We start from the raw sequence: 27,304 nt of genomic DNA, 5'->3' as shown, positions 1-27,304 counted from the left end.
CCCTATCTTTTGGCATCTTTGTATTTTGCATATACCCTTTGTGTTAAAAATCAATAAAAGCCCTGTGGAAATGCCAGAGCACTGCTGCCCTGTCCCAATCTGCCACTCTGGTGAGATAATGTATGTTCTCAGACTCTATGTCTTAAGCTTGTGTAGATTGTGATGATTTCTCCCCAGCATTATTTCCCCTGTCAACTCCCAACCCAGGTCTGGGTCTGCTGGTGAATCCCAACAATTGTTTGTTTGTTTTTTTGAGACAGAGTCTCACTATGTTGCATCACCCTCGGTAGAGCGCTGTGATGTCACAGCTCACAGCAACCTCCAACTCTTGGGCTTAAGAGATTCTTTTGCCTTAGCCTCCCAAGTAGCTTGGGACTACAGGCGTCTGCCATAATGGCAGGCTACCAACAATTGTTTTTGTCACCTTGGCCTATCATTAATAAGAGGCATAATAAAATATCCAACTAATATTGTGGATTTTTCCTACTTTTTATAGATCTTCATATATTTTAAGCTGTTATTAGGAATATACAAATTTAGAATTCTTGTATATTTTGTTAAATTAACTTTCTGTGGTTATAAAATGACCCTTTTATCTCTGGTACTGTTGTTGCCTTGTAATCTATTAAGTCGGATGACTCAGCAAAGCTGTACCTGCTTCCTTTTTGATCAGTGGCTGCATGATCTACCTTTTTCTTTCCTTTTACTTAAAATCTTTCCACATCCTTATGTTTTAGATATATCTCTTAGAGCATGCAGCTGGGTTTTGCTTCCCTTCCACCACCACACTCAACATTGTCTTTTTACTAAAACATTTAAACTGGGCTGGACACGGTGGCTCACTCCTGTAATCCCAGAACTCTGTGAGGCTGAGGTGGGTGAGCTCAGCAATTTAAGACTAATCTGAGCAAAAGTGAGACCCCAGTTCTACCAAAAATAGAAAAATTAGCAAGGCATCATGGTGGGCTCCTGTAGTCCCAGCTACTCGGGAGGCTGAAGCAAGAGGATCATTTGAGTCCAAGAGTTTGAGGTTGCTGTGAGCTATGACGCCACGGCACTGTATCCAGGGTGACAGAGTGAGATTCTGCCTCAAAAAAAATAAATAAACAAAATGAAATGAAACATTTAAACTGTTTGTATTTAACATAATTACTGATATGCTTGGGCTTAAATACAGCATGACCATAAAGTTTGTGTGCAATTCAAAGTTACAATGAACTTTATGGTCCTTTTCTATTATCTGATTATGCATTGTTCAATAGTCTTCTTTTTCCTCCCTTGAATTTTTTTAGCATTCCATTGCCTCTCTTCACTTACATTAATTTAGAGGCTATTTCTCTATACTTTTAGTGGTTACTCTAGAACTTATAGTATGTATCCGTCACTTATTAAAAGTTAAATATCCTCTCCTCACTTATCAAATGTTAATATCCCCCCTTTCAGATAATTCAAGGCATTTCAATTCCAGTTCATTACGTTTTTAGAGACAGGTCTCACTATGTTGCTTAGGCTAGACTCAAACTCTTGGGCTCAGCCTTAGCCTCACACCTTAGTTTTCTGAGTAGCTGGGACTAGAGGTGTACAACACAGTGCCCGGCTTACCCTGGCAACTTATAGGTTATTGTTACTGGTTTTGAAGTTATACTTTAAAATGTATAGTATATATCAGTTATTTGGCACATTGAAGACCCTGGAGACTATACTCTGGCTTCCACTGCTACTGCTGAGATGGGAACTCTGCCTAATTAGTAATGCTTTGAAGGGCTTCTGTACTTTTTCCTGTGGCTACTATGTAAAATGTCTTTTGTGTTTTGTTTTCCACATAGTCAGTATTACATGTGAAGGTACGAATTTCTTATCTCTTACTGGGAATCTTTCTTTTTCTTTTGTTGTGAGATAAGGTCTCACTTTGTTGCCCCAGGATAGAGTGCTGTGGCATCAGCCTAGCTCACAGTAACCTCAAATTTCTGGGCTCAAGCAATCCTCCTGCCTCAGCCTCCTGAGCAGCTGGGACTACAGGTGCCCACCATGATCCCAGATTAATTTTTCTATTTTTAGTAGAGATAGAGTCTTGCTCTTGCTCAGGCTGCTCTCAAACTCCTGACCTAAGGCTATTCACCCACCTTAGCCTCCCCAAGTGTTAGGATTACAGGTGTAAGCCACTTCACCCAGCCTTTTTTTCTTTTTTTTTGAGACAGGGTCTTGCTCTGTCATCCAGGTTCGAGTACAGTGGTATGATCATAGCTCATTATGCCCTTAAACTCCTGGGCTTAAGGTATCCTCCTACATCAGCCTCCAAAGTATCTGAGACTACAAGGCATGCACTATTGTGCCTAGTGCCTGGCTAGTTTTTAAAAAGGTTTTTAGATCCAGGGTCACACTATGTTGTCCAGCCTTGTCTTGAACTCCTGCCCTCAAGTGATCCTTCTGCCTCACCCTCCTGAGTATAGCTGGGATTAAAAGCATGAGCCATAGCACCTGGCTTTGTCATTGGAATTCTTGAATCTATAAACTAGAACCTTTCAATAATTCTGAAAAGCCTCAACTATAGTTCTTCAAATTTTACCTCTGATCTTTTTTCTTTCTTTCCTATTAGGAATCCAATTAAAAGATTGGATCTTTCAACGCAAAAAGACAAAGACCATATGATTCCACTACATGAGGTAACTAGAGCAGTCAAACTCATGGAGACAGAAAGTAGAAAGGTAGGTGCCAGGGGCTAGAGGAAGGGGACATGGAGAACTGTGTTTCAGTTTTCTAACATGAAAAGAGTTCTGAAGACTAGGTATACAACAATGTGAATGTACTTAACAGCTATACACTTAACATAGTTAAGATGGTACATTTTATGTTCTGCACATTTTACCACAATTTTAAAGACTTGTACTCTGCAGGTCTTTTTAAAAAATATGTATGTTATATATATATTTCTCATCATTTTTTCTCTATACTTCATTCTAGAAAGTTTCTTCTCACTTTTATCTTTCAATTTCTCACCTGCATCTAATCTGTCAAGTTTCTTTTGTTGTTGTTTTAAGACAGAGTCTCACTCTGTCACCCCGGCTAGAGTGCAATGGAATCACCACAACTCACTGCAACCTCCCACTCCTGGGCTCAAGTGATCCTCCTGCCTTAGCTTCCTGGGTAGCTGGGACTATAGCAACCCACTATACACAGCTAAGTTTTCTATTTTTTGTACAGTCAGGGTCTCACTCTTGCGCAGGCTGGTCTCAAACTCCTAAACTCAAGCTGGGCTCCCACCTTGTCCTCCCAGAGTGCTAAGATTACAGGCTTGAGATTACCACACCTGACCCTAAACTGTCAAATTTTCTACTGAGATTTAATTTCTTTATTGAATTTTTAGTTCTAGCATTTATATTTGTTTTTAATTAAACCTGTCACTTTTTATAATTCCCTACCAAAAATTTCTGAGTTTAGCCTCTATTAACTTAATCTAGTAATCCTATTTTATAGGCTCTGTTAATAATTCCAATATTTGTAGTTCTCAAAGTCTGTTTTTGTCAATTAAGTTCTGCTGTTCCAGGCTGGGTGTAGTGACTCATGCCTGTAAGCATAGTACTCTGGGAGGCCAAGGCAGATGGATAGCCTGAGTTCAGGAATTTGAGACCAGCTTGAGCAAGATTAAGACCCTGTCTCTACTAAAAATAGAAAAACTAGCCGAGCATTGTGGTGGGTAACTTAGTCCCAGATATTTGAGAGGCTGAGGCAGGAGGATCACTGTAGCCCAAGAGTTTGAGGTGCTGTGAGCTATGAAACCACTGCACTCTATCCAGGGCAAGAGAGTGAGATTCTGTTTCTAAAAAAAAAAAAAAACAAAAAACCCCCAAATCCAAAAAACTCCCAAATTCTGCTGTTCCCATTTTTGGCAACTCATTTCTATCTATGCAGATAATCTTTGTGTGCTGAATATATTTTGTTAGAAAAATTGCTTGTAAAAATCATTTGAGACCTGGAAATAATGTTATCATTCTCCAAAGAAGATTTTTATTACTTTTGCTAGGTAAAAAGGTGGGAATAGTGGCAATCTAGGCAATTCAAATGAATCAAAGTCAGACATCAGTGTAGGCAAGGATGGTTTACTTCTGATTTACTCTTATTTTCTTTGAAATCTCAACTCAAACGTAATGGTGGGAAGGTTATTCATTAATGTCCTCACTTTTGGCAGACCTTCAACCCCGACTATTCCCCAAAATCCTAACAGGACACCAAAAGCTCATCCCAGTATTTCAGCCACCTTTTTCAGATTGGTAATCATCCCCAGGCAAAAATGGCCCGAAAGGTTGGTTCACTTCTTTGAGTTCCTATCACCTTCTGTATAAATATTAAGAATTAACGTTAATTCATTATCTTAATAGCTTTTTGATACTTTTTTTTTTTTGTAGAGACAGAGTCTCACTGTACCGCCCTCGGCAGAGTGCCGTGGCGTCACACGGCTCACAGCAACCTCTAACTCTTGGGCTTATGCGATTCTCTTGCCTCAGCCTCCCGAGCAGCTGGGACTACAGGCACCCGCCACAACGCCCGGCTATTTTTTTGTTGCAGTCTGGCCGGGGCTGGGTTTGAACCCGCCACCCTCGGCATATGGGGCCGGCGCCCTACTCACTGAGCCACAGGCGCCGCCCGCTTTTTGATACTTTTAATATGGTTTTTATATTTATATTCCATCTACCTTTTTCTAGTTGCCTTTAGATAGACTGATCTGAATTATTCAGTCTGCCATTGTTGAAAATATAAATCATGATATGAGCTATTTAGACTTTCAGTTAGCCCAAGCTATCACCTGAATCAATATTGGTACATGAAGTCACACACAAGACTTATCAGACAGTTTAATTACTATTTATTCTTTGAATTATCTCCCAATAAATGGAATATTTGTAGTTAATACAAGTAAGAAGATAATAAACCAAAGAATCACAACTTAAACCTGACCACAAAGAAATGCAAAGACGAAAAAAATCATGTTATTGAAAACACAGTAATGAGGAATTAATGAAATATCTTGGTACTAATAAAGCTAATCTTATTTTACAGTTTCACACCCAATTTATTTATTCATTTAAAAAAAAATTTTTTTTTGAGACAGAGTCTCACTTTGTTTCCCTTGGTAGAGTGCTGTGGGGTCACAGCTCACAGAAACCTCACACTCTTGGGCTTAAGCAATCCTCTTGCCTCAGGCTCCCAAGTAGCTGCAACTATAGGCACACGCTATAATGCCTGGCTGTTTTTAGAGACAGGGTCTTGCTCTGGCTCAGGGCTGGTCTCCAACCCATAAGCTCGGGTAATCCACCTGCCTCAGCCTCCCAGAGTGCTGCAATTACAGCTGCCTTGTGCCCTCACACCCAATTTAAATAACTTTGTATACAAAGCACATAATTAACATCTGAAATACAAACATTATGTAAGTAACTATTACCCTCACCAATAAATTTCTGATTAATCAAAGTTGGTAATTGATTGCAAATGTGACAAAACCAATCCAGCTTAAATTCTATGATCCTTTATTCAGTAACATTCATGCCATATCCCAAATTTCTTTTTTTTTTTTGGCCAGGGATGGGTTTGAACCCACCACCTCCGGCATATGGGACCGGCGCCCTACTCCTTGAGCCACAGGCGCCACCCTGGTACCCCAAATTTCTTGTCTGTAAATTTTATCACTCCCATCTTGACAAACTTCCAACTCTGAATGGACTAAAGTACCCATTTTTTCATGCCTATACTTATGCAGCAAAAGCCTACTTTGCTGAGAGAGTGATATAAAGAGGTATATGTTGGATTCCACTTCAAATTTATGATTACCAATCACCAATGAGCTCTTGAATTGCATAGCAACATATAGCATTTCTCTGAGAAATTCACTCTTCCGTTTTCCAAAAAGACCATTTTAAACCTTCAATACTTCTCTCCTTCTTTCCCCTCATTCTTACCAGATAGCTTTCCCTTCTACTTTATAGAGAACAGAAAAAAATGCAACCATCCTACTTTTCCGTCCTGTTACAACAGAGGAGCTGTCTTTTTTCCTGTCTAACTAATACTGCCACATGTACTTAAGATCCCACCTACCCTGCCTTCTCATAAACCTTGTACTATCAACCTCGCCTTCTCAACTGCATCCTTTCCACTGACTTATAAAAATAGAAACAATAAACATAAATCTATCTCCTTTCTCAAAATTCCCAGATCAGCTGTCATTTACATACTTCCCTACACGTTCCTCTCCCACTCACTTTTCAACCCATACTGGCTGGTAGATCTAGCACACCACCAAAACAACTCTTCATTCCTCTTGATTCCAGGTCACTAAGGCCAAAGGATACGTTTCTTTCATTATTTTACTTGGCCTCTTAGCAGTATTACGCACCATGAAACACTACTTATACGTTACTTCCTTAACTTTCCTGACATCATCCTCGGTTTTCCTCCCAATATTCTGCCTGCTTCTAATCATTCTCATTTGCTCAGGCTCAGGCTTCTTTATCCAGGCATTAGATGTTAAGAGTTTCTCTAGGTTCCATCCAAAGCCCTCTGCTTCTTATGCTCACCTATTCCTGCTGGCTTTAATTATCATTTATTTACAAGAAAACTCATACATTATTATTTCCAGCCTAGCCATTTCTCTGAGTCTCCAAATTTATATACTTAATTATCTTTGCCTGGTTAGCTCAGAAAGCACCTTCAAACTCAAAATGTCCAAAACAGAACTCATGGGCCTCTCCAACCCTGATTCCCATCTGCTGTTTCTTCCTCAGTGAACAGCACTACCAGTGCACCAGCAAGAAACTAAGTCATATTTGACTTCTTCCCTCTCTCTGTGATACAATCTGTCAAGTCACCTCAGTTTCACCTCTTAAATACTGAATTCATCACCTCTCTTCACCTACCATCATTCTTTAAAATGACTGCGATACCCTCCTTTTGTAGCTGACTCCACTGACTACTTCCCAAGCCATTCTCCATACTGCAAGTGATACTTTCAAATCCTGAGATAAAAGAAAAATTCTAACATGGCCTACAAGGACTTGCCCCTGCATGGCCTGATACCTACTTACCTCTCTGGCCTTTTCTTGAACTATGCACGTTTTCCACGACAGCCTCAGTTTCTTCCGGTTTCCCTTACTGTTCCTGGCAGCCTTGCTGGTTTGAATGGAATGCCCCTTCCCTTCCTCTTCACCTCCCATAATCCTATGAATCCTCCAGACTCAACCAAATGCCAATTCTTTCAAAGCTTTCCTTGACTTCAATGGCTGGATCATATCAGCCTGTTATAGATATTATGGCCCTCTATACTTCTTCAAACATTTCTTCGTGTGCTTTTTTTCCCTTTTGGTATTACTGCCTGAGCTGTAACTTACATGAAAGCAGAAACTAATTTCAAATGCTATCCTTTGCCTTGTACAGTGTGTGTGGGGCACATCTTTGGTGCTTTATAAATATTTTTTGCACTGATGATGATGATGAAGAAGAGCTTATGTTCCTTTCATACAGTCGTGAAATTTAATTACATGATATTTTCAAAGGTGTAAGTGATTGAGGAATCTAACCTATAGCAATACTCACATATTGTACCAAGATATATATACAAAGATGTTCATTGCAACACTGTAATACCATCAATCTGGAAATAACCTAAATGTTCATCAATAGGAGAATGGTTAAATAAATTGTTATGTATGTATAGGCTGGAATAGTACACAGCAGTTAAATAAAATGATAACCTAGATAAGTTTTTGAATGAAAAAACTTATAGAATATGAATAATATGATCTCATTTCCAATACAAAAAACTATCATACATATAATCTGTACCTCAAGTATACAAAATAAAGTCTGAAAGGAAACTGTTAATGGCGGTTACCTCTAAGAAGAGATGGAGAATGGGGGAGTGGTGTAAAGGGTAACTTATTTTTCCTATACTTACTTATGTACTGTTTGAAGTCTTTTCTACATGAATGTGCTACTTTTATGTACTTTAAGGACTGTAACTACAAAAGGGCAATGTTCAAAATTTACCTTTGTAAGCTGAGTGGGGTCAAACCGAAGAACCTTCTGGCTACAGCAGGGGTAAACCCCAGTGCCAACAGCAGTCGATGAACCTGCTGCAGCAGGATAAATGACTGTTTCTGGGTGGAACTGACAATGTGAAAATTCAATACAGAGAAATGCCTAAATAAAAAAAAATATATAAAATCAATTATTATTCCTACAATGAAACTATATCTCAAAAATACTTGAAAACATATACTGTACATTCCATCTATATGCAATGTGCAGATAAGGCCAAATATAGAGACATAAAGTAGATTAGTGGTTGCCAAGGGTTGGAGGTTAATGGGAGGGAGCAGCAAATGAGCACAGGGACCTTTCTGTACTTACATACTTTTTATCAGTATTATACACCACAGACCACTCTCTCTCTATTTATACACTACTTCCTTAACTTTCCTGACAACACTGGTCTTCCTCCTATTGTTACATAAGGTAAATGTACTAAAACTGGATGGTGGTGATGGCTGCACAACTCTGTAAATATACTAAAAAATCAGTGAATCATACTTAAAATGAATAAATGAGTGAATTTTATGGTATATAATTCTACCCCAATATAGCTAATTACACAGCAAAAACCAAAATCACCTTACTCAGAATTCAAATTAATTAAACTGACTTGGAGTACATTCAAATCAATCACCTCAAAAGTTTTCCAAAGAAAAATAAAATTTTGCATCATTTGGTTATTTATTTACTTATTTATTTTATTTATTTTTTGTAGAGACAGAGTCCCACCTTATCGCCCTCGGTAGAGTGCGGTGGCGTCACACAGCTCACAGCAACCTCCAAATCCTTGGGCGTAGGCGATTCTCTTGACTCAGCCTCCCAAGTAGCTGGGACTACAGGCGCCCACCACAACGCCCGGCTATTTTTTTATTGCAGTTTGGCCGGGGCTGGGTTTGAACCCGCCACCCTCGGCATATGGGGCTGGAGCCCTACCTGCTGAGCCACAGGCGCTGCCCGGTTATTTATTTATTTATTTTATTTTTTTATTATTTTTTTTTTTTGTAGAGACAGAGTCTCACTTTATGGCCCTGGGCAGAGTGCAGTGGCCTCACACAGCCCACAACAACCTCCAACTCCTGGGCTTAAGCGATTCTCCTGCCTCAGCCTCCCGAGTAGCTGGGACTACAGGCGCCCGCCACAACGCCTGGCTATTTTTTGGTTGCAGTTTTTGGCCGGGGCTGGGTTTGAACCCGCCACCCTTGGTATATGGGGCCGGCGCCTTACCGACTGAGCCACAGGTGCCGCCCTATTTATTTATTTTTAAAAGAGACAGGATCTTCCTCTGTTGACTAAGCTGAAGTGGTGTGATCATAGACCACTGTGGCATTAAACTCCTGGGCTATAGGGATCCTCCCAACTCAGTCTCCGGAGTAGTAGGTCTATGGGCCACCATGCCTAGCTAATTTTTATTAATAAATTTTTTATAGAGACAGTGTCTGGTTTTGTTGTCTGGGCTGGTCTTGAATTCCTGGCCTCAAGCAATCCTCCAACTTAGGCCTTTTAAAGTATTGGACTTACAAGCTTGAGTTAAATATTTACCTTAAAAAAATACAGAACCTTTGATCTATCTTTTTTTTTTTTTTTTGAGATAGTCTCAAGCTGTCACCCTGGGTAGAGTGCTGTGGCATCATCATAGCTCAAAGAAACCTCAAACTCTTGAGCTCAAGTGATCTTCTTGCCTCAGTATTTCTATTTTTGGTAGAGATGGTATCTCACTCTTGTTCAGGCTGGTCTTGAATTCCTGACCTCAATCAATCTCAGCCTCCCAAAATGCCAGGATTATACATGATGTGAACCACCATGCCCAGCACTAAGTAATGGCTTTTAATTAAAAATTTTGATTCTGATTAAAGCTGTAATATATATATTCTCATGACACAATATTTTATAAACAGTTTTATGAGTTTATGAATTCTCCATAATAGTAAATATTATCTGCCAATATTCAATGTGCTAGAAAGAAGAAGAATAAAATTCCTATTAAACAAGTCAGATTTTAGAAGCTTGATCACCCTGACATAAATGATGTTCCAGTTGTGATGAGGACCACTATATACCAATTAGACTAATAACAACAAAAAAACCCAAACATGACAATATCAACTGCTAGTGAGATGTGGAGTAACTACCATATAGATGTGAACTAACTATATATGTCTTATATAAAACATGGCTGGTAGAAACGCAAAATAGTTCAGAGACCGTGGAAAACTATCAGGCATGGTAAATGTTAAAATTCACTATACAACCCTGTAATCCTACTCCTAGGTAATTAACTAAGGGAAGTAAAACCCCAAATTCACATGAAAATCTGTATGGAAATGTTCACAGCAGCTTTCTTCACAACAGCCCAAACTAGAAACACTACAAATATCCTTCGACTAGTGAATGGCTAAACATACTGTGATATATTCTTACAAAAGACTGCTACTTAGCAATAAAAAAGAACAAATGATTCATGAAACAACATGCATAAATTTCACTACCGTTTTGCTAAGTGAGAGAAGCTGGACTCGAGACGCTAAATATCATATGATTCTATTTATATGACACTCTGGAACAGGCAAACCAATAGAGATAGGAAACAGATCAGTGGTTGCCAGAGGCTAGGGCAAAATAAAAAATTGACTGAAAAGGGGCACAAAGAAAATTTTTTAGTAATAGAAGTGTTCTATGCTTTGATTGTAAAGGTACTTACACAACTGTATGCGTGTGTCAAACCTCACAAAAAGCATGTACTGTATTTATATTATACTTCAATTACACCTGATATTTAAAAAATTACAGGAACACAGCGAATCCATTGGGTGGGACCTTATACAGTTTTAAATCCCACTGTGATAATTTTGATAAGCTCTTTTCCTTCTTTCTACTAAAAATCATTACCCAAGTGACAGAAAATTACTGAGAAGAGGAAGCCTTCAGGAATTCGTAAGAAATTATAAGTATGCACAGGAAACTCTAGATTTACCTATAAGATTAATTTGTAACTAGAATTAATTAGTCCCCCTCCCTGTAACTTATAAAGACCTATTTCATAAAGGGTTTATTATAGGTTCCTTTAAATAGAAAGCTTTCTTATACTTTTATTATAGACTTCATTTATAAAAGGAGAGCAAAAACTTTTAAAGAACAGAATTATTATTGCAACAGGGCACATATCAACAGCATCATAATTGCAAAAATGTTTCTGAATTTCTATGGAAATGTATGGGCCAACAAAGACACAGTTTGGCTAAAAATAATTGAAGGCAATAAGGATTCCATATTTTTTTCCATTGAAAAAATCAACTTGATTACTTAAAACCTGTTGCTTTTCTAAAAATTCAACATGGAATTGATTATTTCAGGAATGAAAATAGAAAAGAGAAAGAAGAAACGTGGTAAGAGAAATGAAGCCAGATGCAAGCAATGTTCATAGTACCATTAGTTTTGCCACTACTTTTTTCCTTTTCTTTTTTTTTTTTTGGAGACAGAGTCTCACTCTGTTGCCCAGACTAGAGTGTTGTGGCATCCAGGGCACAACAACCTCAAACTCTTGGGCTTAGGCAATCCTCTTTCCTCAGTCTCCCAAGTGGCTGGGACTACAGGCATGGGTGCGCCACCACACCTGGCTAGTTTTTCTATTTTTAGTAGAAATGGGGTCTCACTCTTGCTCAGGCTGATCTCTTGGCTGCTGAGCTCAAGCAATCCACCTGCCTTGGCCTCCCAGAGTGCTAGGATTACAGGATTGAACTAGTGTACCCAGCTATTTCTTTTTCTTTTTTTTTTTTTAAGAGATGTTGGGTTATTATCCAAACACATCCAAATATACTAATTAAATAGCAGATATCAAAAGAACCCTATTCCCAATGTTTGCAGAGCAGGGTATTGTAAAAAAAACCAAAAAAACACAACTCACCTGACAGCACCTTGAACATGTCAGCCAGTTGATCGTTCCCCACAAACGCCAATATACATCTCTCCAAGATTTTAATTCTTCAAAAAGACTATTCAAATACTCATGAACATCCCACGTCTTATCTCTGGGGAAAGAGCCTCAATTTTATAAGCAAACAAAACTAAAAAAAAAAATGTTTTAAACAGATGCTTTTAAATTTGTGGCTTATTTCTAAGAACGTTCCCCAACTGATGGATATGATGTGTACTACCCTGAAAGACAGACAAAATTACATTTGGGTGTTTGTCTATTCTGTAGACAAAAGGGTTTTGCTCTGTTGCTTGGGCTAGAGTACAGTGACGTGATCATAACTCACTGCAACATCAAAGTCCTGGGTTTGAGCAATCCTCCCACTTCAGCCTCCCAAGCAGCTAGGACTACAAGTATGCACCAAAACACTTAGCTAATTTTTCTATTTTTTTTGTAGGTTCTTGCTGTGTTACTCAGGCTGGTCTTGAACTTCTGGGCTCAAGCAATCCTCCTGCCTCAGCCTCTCAAAGTGCTAGGATTATAGGTGTGAGCCAATGTGCCCACACTTTAAAAGGAAGTTTTAAAATGTGTATCACCTGCTGACTTGTAGAAAAATACTTTTAATAGAACAACATAAATGATGTTGAAATTAATATCAATTACTTTTCCACATACTATTAATAGTTATTGCTGCTAGAATGGAAGTAATTTTCAAAAGGTGAATCAAGTCTCAAGACAAAAATGAGCATAAAATTCTAGGTGTTTACATTAACTAATGAAGATTCCCTGATTATTGTACTAAGAGAAGAATGAACCATTTTATTTATTTATTTATTTTTTGAGACACAGTCTCACTTTGTCACTCTAGGTAGAGTGCCATGGTGTCATAGCTCACAACAACCTCAAACTCTTGGGCTCATGTGACTCTGGCCTTAGCCTCTCAAGTAGCTGGGACTACAGGTGCCTGCCACAGCACCTGGCTATTTTTAGAGAATGGGGTCTTGTTCTTGCTTAACCTGGTCTTGAACCTGTGAGCTCAGGTAATTCATCCACCTCGGCCTCCCAGAGTGCTAGGATTACAGGTGTGAGCCACCATGCTTGGCCAACTTTTACAACATTATTCTTAAAGGCTACATGTTAAGAATTGATTAGATGTGTTTTATACAAATATACTACTGATGTGGGTATATTTTAGTTTGCTTATCATTTGTTTTCCCTTTTTTGGCTATTTAAACAATACAGCAATAAATGTTCTTGTTAAATGCTTTCACAAATTCAACATTACTCGATAAATTCCTAGCAGTAGAATGTGGTTTCTGTCTTCCTGAAACATTATACCAATTTACAATACCCTCCTCCAACTCAGAATGAGAACTTGCTTTGAACATAAAAAGAAATATGTGTTAAGTATTAACGGAATGTATATTAATGGAATACTGACAAAGAATGAAAACCAAATAGACCCCAGAAAGTAAAATATTAAAAGACAATTTTCTTTTTGAGACAGAGTCTTACTATGTCACCCTTGGTAGAGTGCCGTGGCATCACAGCTCACAGCAACCTCCAACTCCTGGGTATAAGCAATACTCTTACCACAGCCTCCCAAGTACCTGGGGCTACAGGCACCCGCCACAATGCCTGGCTATTTTTTTGTTGTTGCAGCTGTCATTGCTATTTAGCTTGCCCAGGTCGTGTTCAAAACTGCCAGCCTTGGTGCATGTGGCCGGCTCCCTACCCACTGAGCTATGGGCGCCACCCAAGACAATTTTCTTAACTCACCAAAATTCACCTGAAAGAAAATTTGGTTCTCTTGCAAAATTAATTATAACATTTACATAGATAATTAAATCTTTCAGTAAGAAGAAATCATTTTAATGGCACTGACAAGAATATCTTTCAGGATTAATATACAATAAATTTTATCACTTTAAAGTTTAAAAAATTATAAAATTTACCCAATAAATAAAATGTAACTTCTATAACTTTGTTTTGAAAGTAGTATCTTTCTAAATCAAAGTTGGATTACATACAGAAAAGATGTTATCCTGTCCTGTATAAAAGTAGTTATGCTTTTATAAACACACTAGAAAGTCACATTTATTTCATGATTATTTTTACTAGTTCTTGTATTAGATAGAAGTTCACATTTAAAAAACTATATTTTATTGTCACTTCACCTTATGTGAATATAGATAATATTTCCATGTTGATCCACATTGATTTTTCCAGGAATACAAGGAATTCTTCTTTCTGTTTCTTTTGTTAGAAGTTTCTTACACAAACAGCATCTATAACACAAAGACGACATAAAATCCAAGAAGAAAATTTTAAATGTAGTAAATTAAACAATATAGCTACATTATAAAGCATAGGGAAGGAAAAGCATGTTACTATACCTGTACAAAGTTGCTGCGTTACTCCGAGAATCTGGATTCAAGTACTCAGGATCAAACAGTCTCTCAATCTTCTTACAAAAAAGTTTACTATTAACAACAAATGACCAAAATATTAATTTTCTAAGTCTACTTTACTAAAATTATAGTAATAAAAATAAACAGACCTCTCTGTGCATGTATAAAATAAGATTAGTAAAACCTTAGAGGGGCTTTCTTTGGAAGTTTATAATACTTTTTTTTTCTGAGACAGGGTCTCTGTCACCCCAGCTAGAATGCAGTGGCATTATCACAGTTTACTGCAACCTCAAATTCCTGGGCTCAAGTGATTCTCCGGCCTCAGCCTCCAGAGTAGCTGGACTACAGGTGTGCACCACCATGCCTCACTCATTTTTCTATTTTTTGTAGTGACAGGATCTTGTTCTTACTCAGGCTGGTAAGGTATCACACGCAGCCTAGTAATACATTTTTGATGTTCTAAGTAAATAAACCTACAAATGAAAACTACTTGATAAATAATCTATTTTCAGGGCTGGGCATAGTAGCTTATGCCTGTACTGCTAGCAATCTGAGAGGCTGAGGTGGGTGGATCCCTTGAGCTCAGGAGTTCCAGACCAGCCTGAGCAAGAGCAAGACCCATCTCTCCTAAAAATGGAAAAAAAACCTAGCTGGGCATCATGGTACCTGTAAGTCCCAGCTACTTGGAAGGCTGAAGCAAGAGGATAGCTTGAGCCCAAGAGTTTGATGTTGCTGTGAGCTATGATCCCACAACTCTCTAGCGTGGGGCAAGAGAGTGAGACTCTGTCTCAAAAAAAAAAAAAATCTATTTTCACAAGAAATACAAGATTGATGACTATCTACCTTTCTTTAAATCCTTTGTTAGTGTAATAGTCAAGATTAAAGATTTTGAGAATTTCACAATTCAGGACTACCAATAACTAGGTATATGATCTTTGGCAGTTTAACCTGTTTGAACCTCATTTTCTCATCTTTGAAACGTGGTTGAAGCCAGGTACAGTGGCTCATGCCTGTAATCCTAGCACTCTGGGAAGCTAAGGCAGGAGAGTCCCTTGAGCTCAAGAGTTTGAGTCCAGCCTGAGCAAGAAGGAGATCCTGTCTCTACTAAAAGTAGAAAAAATTAGCTGAGCATTGTGATAGATGCCTACAGTCCCAGCTACTTGGGAAGCTAGGCAGGACTGCCTTGACCCAGGAGCTTGAGGTTGCTGTGAGCTTGGCTGAGGCCATGGCCCTCTAGCCTGGGCAAAAGAATAATGACTCAAAAAAAAAAAAATATGTGGTTGATAATTTCAACCTTCTATAGTTTTAGGAGAATTAAATTATTTAAAAAAATTTTATTTTATTTACTCATCTTTTGAGACAGAGTCTCACTCTGTCACCCAGGTTAGAATGCACTGACACAATCACAGATCATTGCAGCTTCAAACTCCTGGACTCAATAGATCCTCACGCTTCAGCCTGCCAAGTAGCTAGAATTCAGGCACACATGAACACGTAGCTAATTTTTTTAAAAAATATTTTTGATATGATAGGGTTTCACTATATTGCCCAGACTGGTCTCAAACTCCTGTCCTCAAGTGATCCTCCCTCCTCAGACTCCCGAAGTGCTGGAATTATAATTTCAGGCATGAGCCACCATGTTCAGCCCATAAATGATGTTTATAAAAAGTGCCAAATATAGGGCGGTGCCTGTGGCTCAAAGGAGTAGGGCGCCGGCCCCATATCCCAGAGATGGTGGGTTCAAAACCAGCCCCAGCCAAAAACCACCAAAAAAAAGTGTCAGATATAATATTAAGCATTCAATAAATATTAACTACTTTATTATTATATATAATAAGATTGAACTTAAAGTCTTCTAAGTGTGTCTTTAATTCCAGATATACTTCCTGCCTGTCTCCATTTTTCCTTGTGTAATGTCTGTTGTTATTAAAGACCAAATTTAGATTTAGGATTCCATTCCTGTTTTTAGTTATTTAGCTCTTAGATAATTTCTCTGTTTCATTTTCCTTAAGAACTAAATTCTTACATAATTCAATGCATTATCAATTTCTTCTTCTCCAATGGGTCAGCATTTAAAAAAATCAAGTATCCCTCTTCTTTAAAAAAAAAATCCTCTCTAGAGCCTACCTATCTCTGATAGCTACTGCTAACTTTCTTAGCACTCCTTCAGAGAGAAACATCAGGAAAAATTTTCTAAATACAATTGGTCACATTTTTGTCCTCATCTACTATAGCAGGATAGCAGCATTCCACATATTTGGTCACTTAAACATTTCCTCCTTTTGAAAGATTATCTTTTGCCTTTTCTTTTACTTCTCTAGCTTCTCATTTTCAGGCCCCTTTAATGGCTACTTCTCTGCTGAACCTCTAAATATTGGGTAGCCTTTTTAATGCTATCTTGCTAACACAATTAAAAAATAAAATAAGAATAGCATTTATAATAGCATCAAAAATTTAAATACATAGCAATAAATTTAATTTAAAAAGGAAGAATATCTCTACACCAAAAAGTATAAGGCACTGCTGAAATAAATTAAGGAAGACTCAAATAAATAGAGGTTATACCATGTTCATGGACAGAAAGACCCAATATTATTAAGATGTTTAATTTTCTTAAATTGATCTACAGTTTCCATATTATTCCCAAATGCCAACAGGTGTGTGTGAGAAAGAGAAAATGGACAAAAAAATTTATATGGAGGCTTGGCACCCGTAGCACAATGGTTATGGAGCTGGCCACATACACTGAGACTGGAGGGTTCCAACCCAGCCCAGGCCTGCTAAACGACAATGACAACCACAACAAAATAATAGCCAGGCGTGTGGCAGGCACCTATAGTCACAGCTACTTGGGAAGCTGAGGCAAGAGAATCGCTTAAACCCAAGAGTTTGAGGTTGCTGTGAGCTGTGATGCCACAGCACTCCATTGAAGGTGACATAGTGAGACTCTATCTCAAAATTAATAAATAAATAAATAAAAATAAATAAATAATTAAAAAAAATTATATGGAAATGCAAAGAATCTAAAATAGCTAGGACAGTAATCCTGAAGAAAGGCAAAACTTAAAAATTTAGATTACTAGATATCAAAAATTATTATAAGGCTACTGTAAATGAGGCAATGTGGCTACTGAAATAAGGATAGACAAATCAATAAAACAAAATAGATAATTCAGAAACAGATTTCATATATAGTGTTCTGATTTATAGTAAAGGTGCCACTGTAATTCAGTGGGAAAAGGATGGTCTTTTTCAATATATAGTGCTGTGCTCACAAGATAGCTATTTGAAAAAACAAATGAACCTTAACCCTTACCTCGTACCACACAAAAATTAATTCAAGATGAATAAGAGAAAAAACATAGAATACCTTTGCCACATTTAGGTAGCCAAATATTTCTTGAACAGGACACATACACACGCTAATTAGAATCTTCTCTTGTTAGGAAATTTCATCTAGTTCCCTAGGTTCACACCTCTTCTAACTCTTAAATTTCTGTTTAAAGCCCTGACCTTTGACCTAAACTTCAAACTAATATATTTGACTATCTATAGGCCATTCTACCTGGATGTCTAAGAAGTATATTAAATAATCTCAACAAGACTCAAATCCATCTCTTGATTTCTCTCTCTCTTTTTTTTTTTTTGTAGAGACAGAGTCTCATTTTATGGCCCTCGGTAGAGTGCCATGGCATCACACAGTTCACAGCAACCTCCAACTCCTGGGCTTAAGCGATTGTCTTGCCTCAGCCTCCCGAGTAGCTGGGACTACAGGCGCCTGCCACAACGCCCGGCTATTTTTTGGTTGCAGTTTGGCCGGGGCTGGGTTTGAACCCGTCACCCTCGGTATATGGGGCCGGCACCTTACTGACTGAGCCACAGGCGCCACCCTTCATCTCTTGATTTCTCTAACCCTAATCTTTCTTCTCCCAATCTTTCCTTTCTCCATTAATGGTATTAGTATCCACTTAGTTGTTCAAGCTAAAAACCTAACATTTATCCCAGAATCCTCTCTTTCTTTCTACATTATCCTATTCACAAATCTATCAAATTTTTCTTATAACATATCCTGCATCCATTTATTTCTTTCCAGCTTTACTGCTTCTACCCTAGACCAACCTTTTTCTTTTTTTTTTTGAGACAGAGTCACTGTGTCATGTCGTCCCTGGTAGAGGGCTGTGGCGTCACACAGCTCACAGCAACCTCAAACTCTTGGGCTGAAGTGATTCTCCTGCCTCAGCCTCCCAAGTAGCTGGGATTACAGGTGCCTGCCATAACGCCCGGCTATTTGTTGTTGTTGTTGTTGTTGCAGTTGTCATTGTTGTTTAGCAGGCCCAGGCTGGGTTTGAACCCACCAGCCTTGGTGCATGTGGTCAGTGCCCACTGTGCTACGGGAGCCAAGCCAACCCTTTTATTTCTGAACAGACTACTATACTAACTTCCTAACAGGTCTCCTTCTTTCTTGCATCCCTAAAGTTTGTTCATTTATTTTTTCAAGAATAATCTCTTGAAAACAAATCAGGTTGTGTCACTCCTTTGCTTCCATTTACACCTAGAATAAAGTATATCCTCCTATCTATGACCTAAACAGCCATTAAATGATATAACTACTGTGGCCTGGCATACTATTCTTCCCCTTCATGCTAAAGCCTGTCTTTTTTTTTTTTTTTCATTTTCTAGAGATGGGTGTCTCACTAGATTGCCCAGACTACAGTGCAGTGTCTATTCACAGATGCAGTCATTGCACACTATGCCCTGAGTAGTGAATTGTAATTCACTATCATTATATGCTCATATGTTCATTATACAAAATGACCAATTACTAATTTTTATCCTGAGCCATTAGCTTTGGATAAATTTTGCTTCACTTACAATAAAATAGAAATATATTTCTAAATATATTCTAAAAATAAAACATTTCACCAATATAAAATAGAAATATATTTAACAGAAACATTAAGTTTAAAATTAAATTTTAAAAATTACCTTCTAAACTTATCTCTTTTGTCCTTTAGATCATCAATTTCATTGTGTGTGAACAGATCAGCTATACGTGTAAGAAGATTTGCATTAATACAGTTCATGTTGCAAGGGGTAGCTACTATGGCATTCATATTTTTGTGGCAATACTGAATACATTGTTCAACCTAAAAAAACACAGAATAGAAAACAAATGTCACAGCAATAACTTTCAAAGATAAAATTCATTAAAAGCCTAATCCATGTATTGCTAGGCACTGACTGGGTTTTGCCTATTTGAGTGAATCTACACTATTCCAAAGTGGTCCTGCAGGTCAAATTTGTAAACACATACATACATACTGAAAAATATTTTCAACCTTCTTTAGAAAATTTTTAACAATCATGTATCTTTTATGGTTGTGGCAGGTAAAAATCTTAGTCTATAAAGTCAAGTATACAAGATATATAATTTCCTATAATTGAATTTAGTTATAATTTTAAGTCTCCTTTTCTCTGGGTGGCAAAAACAAAATTTCAGTTAATTCCGGGGTTTCTCACTTGTGTTGGGTTTGCTCTTTTCCTTCCCCTCTCTTCAACCTGAGGTGTATTCATCCTTTTTTTTTTTTTTTGAGACAGAGTTTCACACTTTGTCATCCTGGGTAGAGTGCCATGGTGTCACAGCTCACAGCAACATCAAACTCTTGGGCTCAAGTGATCCTCTTGCCTCAGCCACCTGAGTAGCTGGCACCACAGGCGCCCACCACAACGCCTGGCTCTTTTCAGAGATGGGGTCTTGCTCTTGCTCAGGCTGGTCTTGAACTCCTGAGCAATCCACCTGCCTTGGCCTACCAGAGTGCTAGGATTATAGGTGTGATCCACCACACCTGGTCCTCTAAATTTTTAAAAATTCAATTTTTTTTTTTTGAGACAGAGTCTCACCCTGTTGCTCTAGGATAGAGTACTGTTGTGTCAGCTTGGCTCACAGCAACCTGAAACTCCTGTAAAGCAATCCTTCTGCCTCAGCCCCCAGAACTAAGACTAGGCACCTGTCACAACCCACCTAAGTTTTCTATTTTTTGTAGAGACAGGGTCTCTCTTTTGCTCAGGCTGGTCTTGAACTCCTGAGCGAAGCAATCCACTCGCTTTGGCCTCTGAGAGTCCCAGGATTATAGACGTGAGCCACCTCACTTGGCCTATTTCAATTAATTTTAACTTAATTTGGCCATAGGGTAAAATCCCTTTGGAATAAAGTTAATTTTGTTTAGTTTCATCTCACATAACAGTGAGCTCCATGTTGAGGATTAATTGCTTGCTTTATAGGCATAACATACAAATGATATGTAGTAATCTTAACCCCTTTTCCACCGAACAAAGTACTTCCAAACAAGCAGAAATTTATTCTATTGAAATCACATTCTAGAATTAGCAATTAATTTAGGAAGATGTATTAAAATTTTCTAGACATTTGAAGGGAAAAAAGTGTAAGTGAATAGAAAGCTTTAATTTCTTTTGATTAATACTTACTAATGAATCCATTTTCAAGAACTCTGAAGAAATAAGAATTGAAATGACGTTTCCTGGCTCTAAAAAAAATAAAAACAAAGAAATTAGATTGTCTTTCTGATGTGCACCTCAATATCCATATCCTCAGAACAGGTTCCTTCTCACCTTAAAAGAGATGTTAACTTTCATAGACAAATTTAGCACAGCTTTACTCTATAATATGGGTTAGATATGCAAAGGAAAGAAAATTTAATTTTAAAACTTAAGAGTATAGAGAAAATGCACAGTAAATCTGCTTTGCAGTTAGAGTCATATCAAGTAAAAAGTCTCCCAGTAAAAACAGAACATATGCAAACTTCTCTTTAACTAAACCAGGGAAAAAGGTAATCAAAATTGAGAATATAATATAAAAGTCATAGTGAGAAAATTTTAAAAATGATTAATGAGAATACTTGTTATTAGTGAAGTTATTTCACAAGGAGTTCAATGCTTGTTATAAACAAATATTTTATTTAAAAAGATTCAAAAGGGTAATAAAAAATTTACTACTGCATAAGTACTAAAGTTACTTCCTACAGACATACTGACACTACAGTTTTAGTAAAGCTGTCATCTCCCACGAGGTATAAATATATATATTTATTTTGTGAGGTATATTTTAACAAAATTGTTATTTTGTACCATTACAGTGCTAAGATAATTCTTCTAAATAAAAGACTAAGCAGATAAGGGTTAGAATAAGTAACCCTAATCTTTCCCTAAATTAACAAATCTAAATTAAAGGCTCTCAAGTAGAAATGATGAAAGAAGAAAAAGTTCCTCAGGAAATGGTAATATGCCAAATTCCAGTTAAGAACCAGTGGCTGGATTATTAGAGGTTTAATTAAGCATTTTGGCAGTTTCCTGGTTAGAATAAAGATTGCTTTTGTAAAAGTCTACATTTGTAGCCAAAGATTTAAGGGTAAAGATAACAAAGACTAGTTTTGCACCATTTCTTTTACCTTTACTACACACATAAATATGACAGATCAAACAATATTTTTTTCCTCTATATATATATATATATTTTTTTTTTGTAGGACAGAGTCTCACTGTACCGCCCTCGGGTAGAGTGCCGTGGCGTCACACGGCTCACAGCAACCTCTAACTCTTGGGCTTACACGATTCTCTTGCCTCAGCCTCTCGAGCAGCTGGAACTACAGGCGCCCGCCACAACGCCCGGCTATTTTTTTGTTGTAGTTTGGCCAGGGCTGGGTTTGAACCCACCACCCTCGGCATATGAGGCCAGTGCCCTACTCACTGAGCCACAGGTGCTGCCCTCCTCTATATATATTTTGATATTTATTTCACATGCACATTTCATAGCTGGGTCGTCTGGAATCTCTGGACTCTAAGTAGCTTGAAAATTTGGGTTTAGCAATCTTGTGATTTAAGGAATACTAAAAACCTTTCCTATTAATTTGGTCACTAGAATATACTAAGTTATAAACTTCTTCACAAAAGGTTTATACCATCAATATAGATTTATTTACTAATAAGAGTTCAGAAATGTTTTGATTCTGCTATAAATAGCAGTTTTAGCGCACAGAGACTTTATTAAACCTCAAGTGTGATTTCTTATACAAACTTATGCCATTGAAAGACTATTTGGTAATCTAGATTAATATTCTACTAGTAATACTAATAACATGTTACCATTCAGAACACTGGTTCTTAAACTTTCAAATTATAGGACCTCTTTATAATCTTAAAACCTGAGAATCATAAAGAGCTTTTGTTTATGTGGGCTCTATCTATCAATACTTATCACATTAAAAATTAAAATAGAGAAATTAAAAGTATATTTATTAATTCATTTAAAAAGAATAAGAGACTTATTGCATGTTAACATAATTCTATTAAAAATAACTATATATTTGGCTGTGCATAGTGGCTTACACCTGTAATCCTAGCACTCTGGGGGTCCATGGCAGGAAGATCCCTTGAACTCAGGAGTTTGGTATCAGCCTGAGTCACGGCAAGTTCCCATCTCTACTAAAAATAGAAAAAAATCAGCTGGGCATTGTGATGGGTGCCTGTAGTCCCAGCTACTCAGGAGGCAAGAAGATAACTTGAACCCTGGAGTTTGAGGCTGCTGAGCTAGGGTGACACCACAGCACTCTATCCTGGAGCAACAAAGTGAGACTGTCTCAAAAACAATACCCCCCCCAAAAAAACCTCCCCTATATTTTCCAAAATGAAAAAAGGATTAGTAAGAAGAGTAGTACTGTTCGACACTTATTGCAAATCTCTTCAATGCCTGATTTAGTAGAAGACAACTGGATTCTATCCAATTTGTGGGTAGCCTTCTTTCATGTTACACTCAATTTGACAAATGGTAGTTTCTTTTCTTTTTGTTTTTTTTGGAAACAGTGTCTTACCCACTCTGGACTAGCGTGCTGTGATCACAGCTCCCTGACCTCAAAATCCTGGGCCCAAGCAATCCTCAGTTCAGCCTCCCAAAGCACTAGGATAACAGGCCTGAGATGCTGCATGATGCAGCCAAATGGGAGTCTTAAAGTTTAGCTGTAATGGAATCTGAAACCTTATACTTAACTTTTCCTACTCCCTTAATGTCAAAATCCTCTGATTCAGCTTGTACTCTGAATGGATCTTTAACCCATGAATGATTTTTAACAATATAATGCACTGGTCATTTGGAAAATACTACGGCTCACCAAGTTACGTATATCTTCCAAATGCTGAAACATTTTATTTCCTTGTAAAATATATTAAAACATTGACATTCGTCAATATGATCATCAATCTCTTTTTTTTTTTTTGCAGTTTTGGCCAGGGCTGGGTTTGAATCCACCACCTCTGGCATATGGGGCTGGCACCCTACCCCTCTGAGCCACAGGCGCCACCCTATGATCACCAATCTCATCAGAAAAGTATTTTAAGTATTGAGATGGTGCGAAGCACATGAAAGCAGGTAAGTTTTCTGAAACTGTAATTCTCACTTGAAAGCTTGAATTTTATCACTGACAACAAATACTATATTTCCTTAACTCATTTTCAAGAAAATATCTGCCAAGTAGCTAAGTCTAAATAACCATAACTTCTCTGTCAGTCATTCTCTCAAGTACAAATAGGTTTATATTTTTGTATTTTAAAAAAAAGCAGGTGGTGCCCGATGCTCAGTGGGTAGGGCGCCAGCCACATACAACTGAGGCTGATGGGTTCAAACCCATCCGGGCCAGCTAAACAACGATGACAACTGCAACAGAAAAATACCCGGGTGTTGTGGCAGGCGCCTGTTGTCCCAGCTAATAGGGACGTTGAGGCAAGAGAATTGCTTAAGCCCAAGAGTTTGAGGTTGCTGTGAGCTGTGATGCCACAACACTTTACCGAGAGCAACACAGTGAGACTGTCTCAAAAAATAAATAAATAAATAAAATAAAAAATTTAAAAAGCAGCTAGTGTTACTTAACGGCTCAAACAATTATACAATTGCTTTTACTCAAGAAAACCATTGTATGTTGGTGTGTATAAGTGCACTTTTTATTTCGTCAGTATTAAATAGATGAATATATTGAAGGGTCCAGATTTAGTAAGATTAGTAATTTTTATTGTTTCACCAAGGACTTTTTTTTTTTTTTTAGAGACAGAGTCTCACTTTGTCACTCTCAGTACAGTGCTGTGGCATCATTGCTCACAGTAACCTCCAGCTCTTGGGCTTAGAAGATTATCTTGCCTCAGCCTCCTAAGTAGCTGGTACTACAGGTGCCCACCACAACACCTGGCTATTTTTTTTTGTTGCAGTTTGGCTGGGGCCGGGTTCAAACCCATCATCCTCAGTATATGGGGCCGGCGCCCTACTCACTGAGCCATAGGCACCCTGACCAACAAGGACATTCTTAAGTGAAACTGGATTCTTTTCTTCTCTTTTTTAACAATGTAACTATGTACTACTAGTACAATCTGGTATCCTTGCCTTGATGTGGGCTAAAACTCTAACACAGTGGTTCTAAACCTTCCTAATGCTGTGGCCCTTTAATACAGTTCCTGTAGGTCACGACCCACAGGTTGAGAATGGTTACAACAATTTCATTCACCACTGTTTTTGCATCATCTGAGTAAATTTTTTTTTTTTGAGACAGAGTCTTATTATGTCGCCCTTGGTAGAGTGCTATACCGTCATAGCTCACAGCAACCTCAAACTCTTGGGCTTAAGCTATTCTCTTGCCTCAGCCTCCCAAGTAGCTAGGACTACAGGTGTCCACTACAACGCCTGGCTGTTTTTTTGTTGCAGTTGTCATTGTTGTTTAGCTGGCCCAGGTCTGGTTCGAACCTACCAGCCTTGGTGTATGTGGCCAGCACCATAACCACTGTGCTATGGGTACCCAGCCATCTGAACAAACGTTAATACAGTGCAAAAGACAAATAATATCTTTGTATTATTATGCAAATTGTTTTGACCTTTTGGAGCCTCTAAGAGTCTCCAATACCCTGGTGGCTCATAGACCATATATTAAGAATTGCTCATCTAGAGATCTATCCGTTTGCCGTAAATATATTATAATTTGAGGTATCAGTTTCACCTTAAAAAGGTGTTATTAATAAAAGCATAAGTACTAACATCTAAACCACTTTCCACATTTTACTTTTGGCCTGAAGAAACTACCAAGTGACACACAAATTTCACTACAAAATAAGTAATATATTATTTTTTACCTAAAGTGGGTATCTCACAATCTTTATTCTCCTTAGTGTTCCTTTTAACATATTTTATCAACCAGTTGAAAATATGAACGTCACAATGAACTGAAATGTCCACCTCTTCCCAGCGCTGGGCATCCATAGATAAATATTCAGCAAAGTACTTCATTTCTGATATCAAAAGATCTCGTGGGCAAATAAAATCTTCTTTCAAGTTTTTTGCTTCATCACATACATGGATCACCATGTTTGGCCTTCATAAAAAATGTTACACAAAAATGAAATTATTAGAGTTTAGAGAGGAGCCAAGAATATGACACTTAGTGGAGGTAAGAGAATAAGATGTTTTTGAAGATTCTGACCCCAAATCAGTTTTACAGGGTTCTGACATTCAGAGTTTCTCAAGTGTTTTGTTAACATGATCATATTTTAGATAATGACTACTTTTAGTAAGCTACTGACTTAATAAAACAAAAATATTGTTCCTAAAGGACTAATAATTTACATGGTTTAAGATTTATTTTTCAAGTTATACATTAAATGTAAGTTTATAAAAATAATCCAAATTCACAAAGGTAAATTAAGTAAGTCTTGTGAAAAAACATAAAATGTGCTTTTATATGGTTATGGGTATGAGAGGGAAATAATAATTACATAAAATTTTAATATTTTCAAAAAAGAAAACCAGCTAAAATTACTCATTAAAGAATGAAATGAAAACAATAACATGGCTTAGTTATTTTTAACATCAAGAAAGTTTGCTTTTTGGCATTTAACAAATAAATTAATAAATATAGTTAAACAAATTACATCTTTTACACTATTTGTAAAAAATAATTTGTTTAAATAAGTGGTTCACAATCTTCCTAATGCCTCCTAATACTGTGACCCTTTAATACAGAGTTGCTCATGTTGTGGTGACCCCAACCATAAAATTATTTTCATTGCCACTTCAAATCTGTAATTTTGCTACTGTTATGAATTGTAATGTAAATATCTGATATGCAGGATGTATTTTCATTGTTACAAGGGGGCTGCAACCCACAGGTTGAGAATCGCTGGTTTAAATTATTAAACAAATAACAAATTAATAAATGTAGTTAAAAGGTTTCTTAAGACTATAATGTGCTTACTTACATATTTTAAAAATAATTTAAGAGTAAGTTTAGATGATACATTGGAAGGTTTGCTTAAAAAATTAATTCTCCTTGAATTCACTTTCTTTGGAAATTATATCACCTCAAAAAGAAACATCAGTAGGATCCATATCTGCCTTCATGTTACTACAAAAGGAAGAATATAAATAGGAAGAGACACACTATCCTATAATGTGAATTTATTTTATTTAATTTGCAAATTTCTAATACAAAAAAATTACATTTACTAAAATTTGGACTATTAGCAAAAGGATTACAATCAATATTCTATCAAAGTCAAAAGAATTTAAATAACTTTCCATACATTATTCTTACAAAGAAATTATGGTCAATATAAACAAATAATTATTGATATATTGAAATGTCAAATTTCTGTGGCATTTTGGACTACAGTATGAAATATTAGGTAATTTCAGAAAAAAATGATTTGGCATATTTTTGTGTCACACAGATCTATCAGTTAAAAATCTCTGTGAATAAAAATCACTCAACTACGTGCTTTAAAAGGGTGAATTTTTTATTGTATAAAATACATGTAACATAAAATTTACCATTTTAATCACTTTAAGCTTATTCAGTAG

The 27,304-nt window shown here is 37.2% G+C and overlaps 1 protein-coding gene across 6 annotated transcripts in view; it reads right to left on the bottom strand.

The window, feature by feature from the left end:
* The window catches only part of SANBR (SANT and BTB domain regulator of CSR), a 66,586-nt gene that overhangs the window by 25,369 nt on the left and 13,913 nt on the right, over nt 1–27,304 (bottom strand). For 5 of the 6 annotated variants that reach the window (XR_008379655.1, XM_053589220.1, XM_053589222.1 and 2 more), the window contains 7 exons: nt 25,582–25,820; nt 20,887–20,945; nt 19,387–19,547; nt 14,386–14,472; nt 14,167–14,277; nt 11,981–12,104; nt 8,035–8,187 (listed from right to left, as the gene is read on the bottom strand). Coding sequence is in view for 5 of the 6 variants with exons in the window: in XM_053589220.1 (XP_053445195.1) it covers nt 8,035–8,187; nt 11,981–12,104; nt 14,167–14,277; nt 14,386–14,472; nt 19,387–19,547; nt 20,887–20,945; nt 25,582–25,820 (934 nt within the window). In the remaining variant the exon portion in view is untranslated. Of the gene's footprint in view, nt 1–8,034; nt 8,188–11,980; nt 12,105–14,166; nt 14,278–14,385; nt 14,473–19,386; nt 19,548–20,886; nt 20,946–25,581; nt 25,821–26,703; nt 26,767–27,304 lie in introns of those variants that run through there. The other variant, XM_053589223.1, reaches the window with a different exon arrangement.

The sequence above is a fragment of the Nycticebus coucang genome, chromosome 4 (genome assembly GCF_027406575.1).
Source record: "Nycticebus coucang isolate mNycCou1 chromosome 4, mNycCou1.pri, whole genome shotgun sequence".
Taxonomy (NCBI): domain Eukaryota; kingdom Metazoa; phylum Chordata; class Mammalia; order Primates; family Lorisidae; genus Nycticebus; species Nycticebus coucang.
Note: the sequence above shows the minus strand (reverse complement) of the source record. Positions and strands in the feature narration are given on the sequence as shown.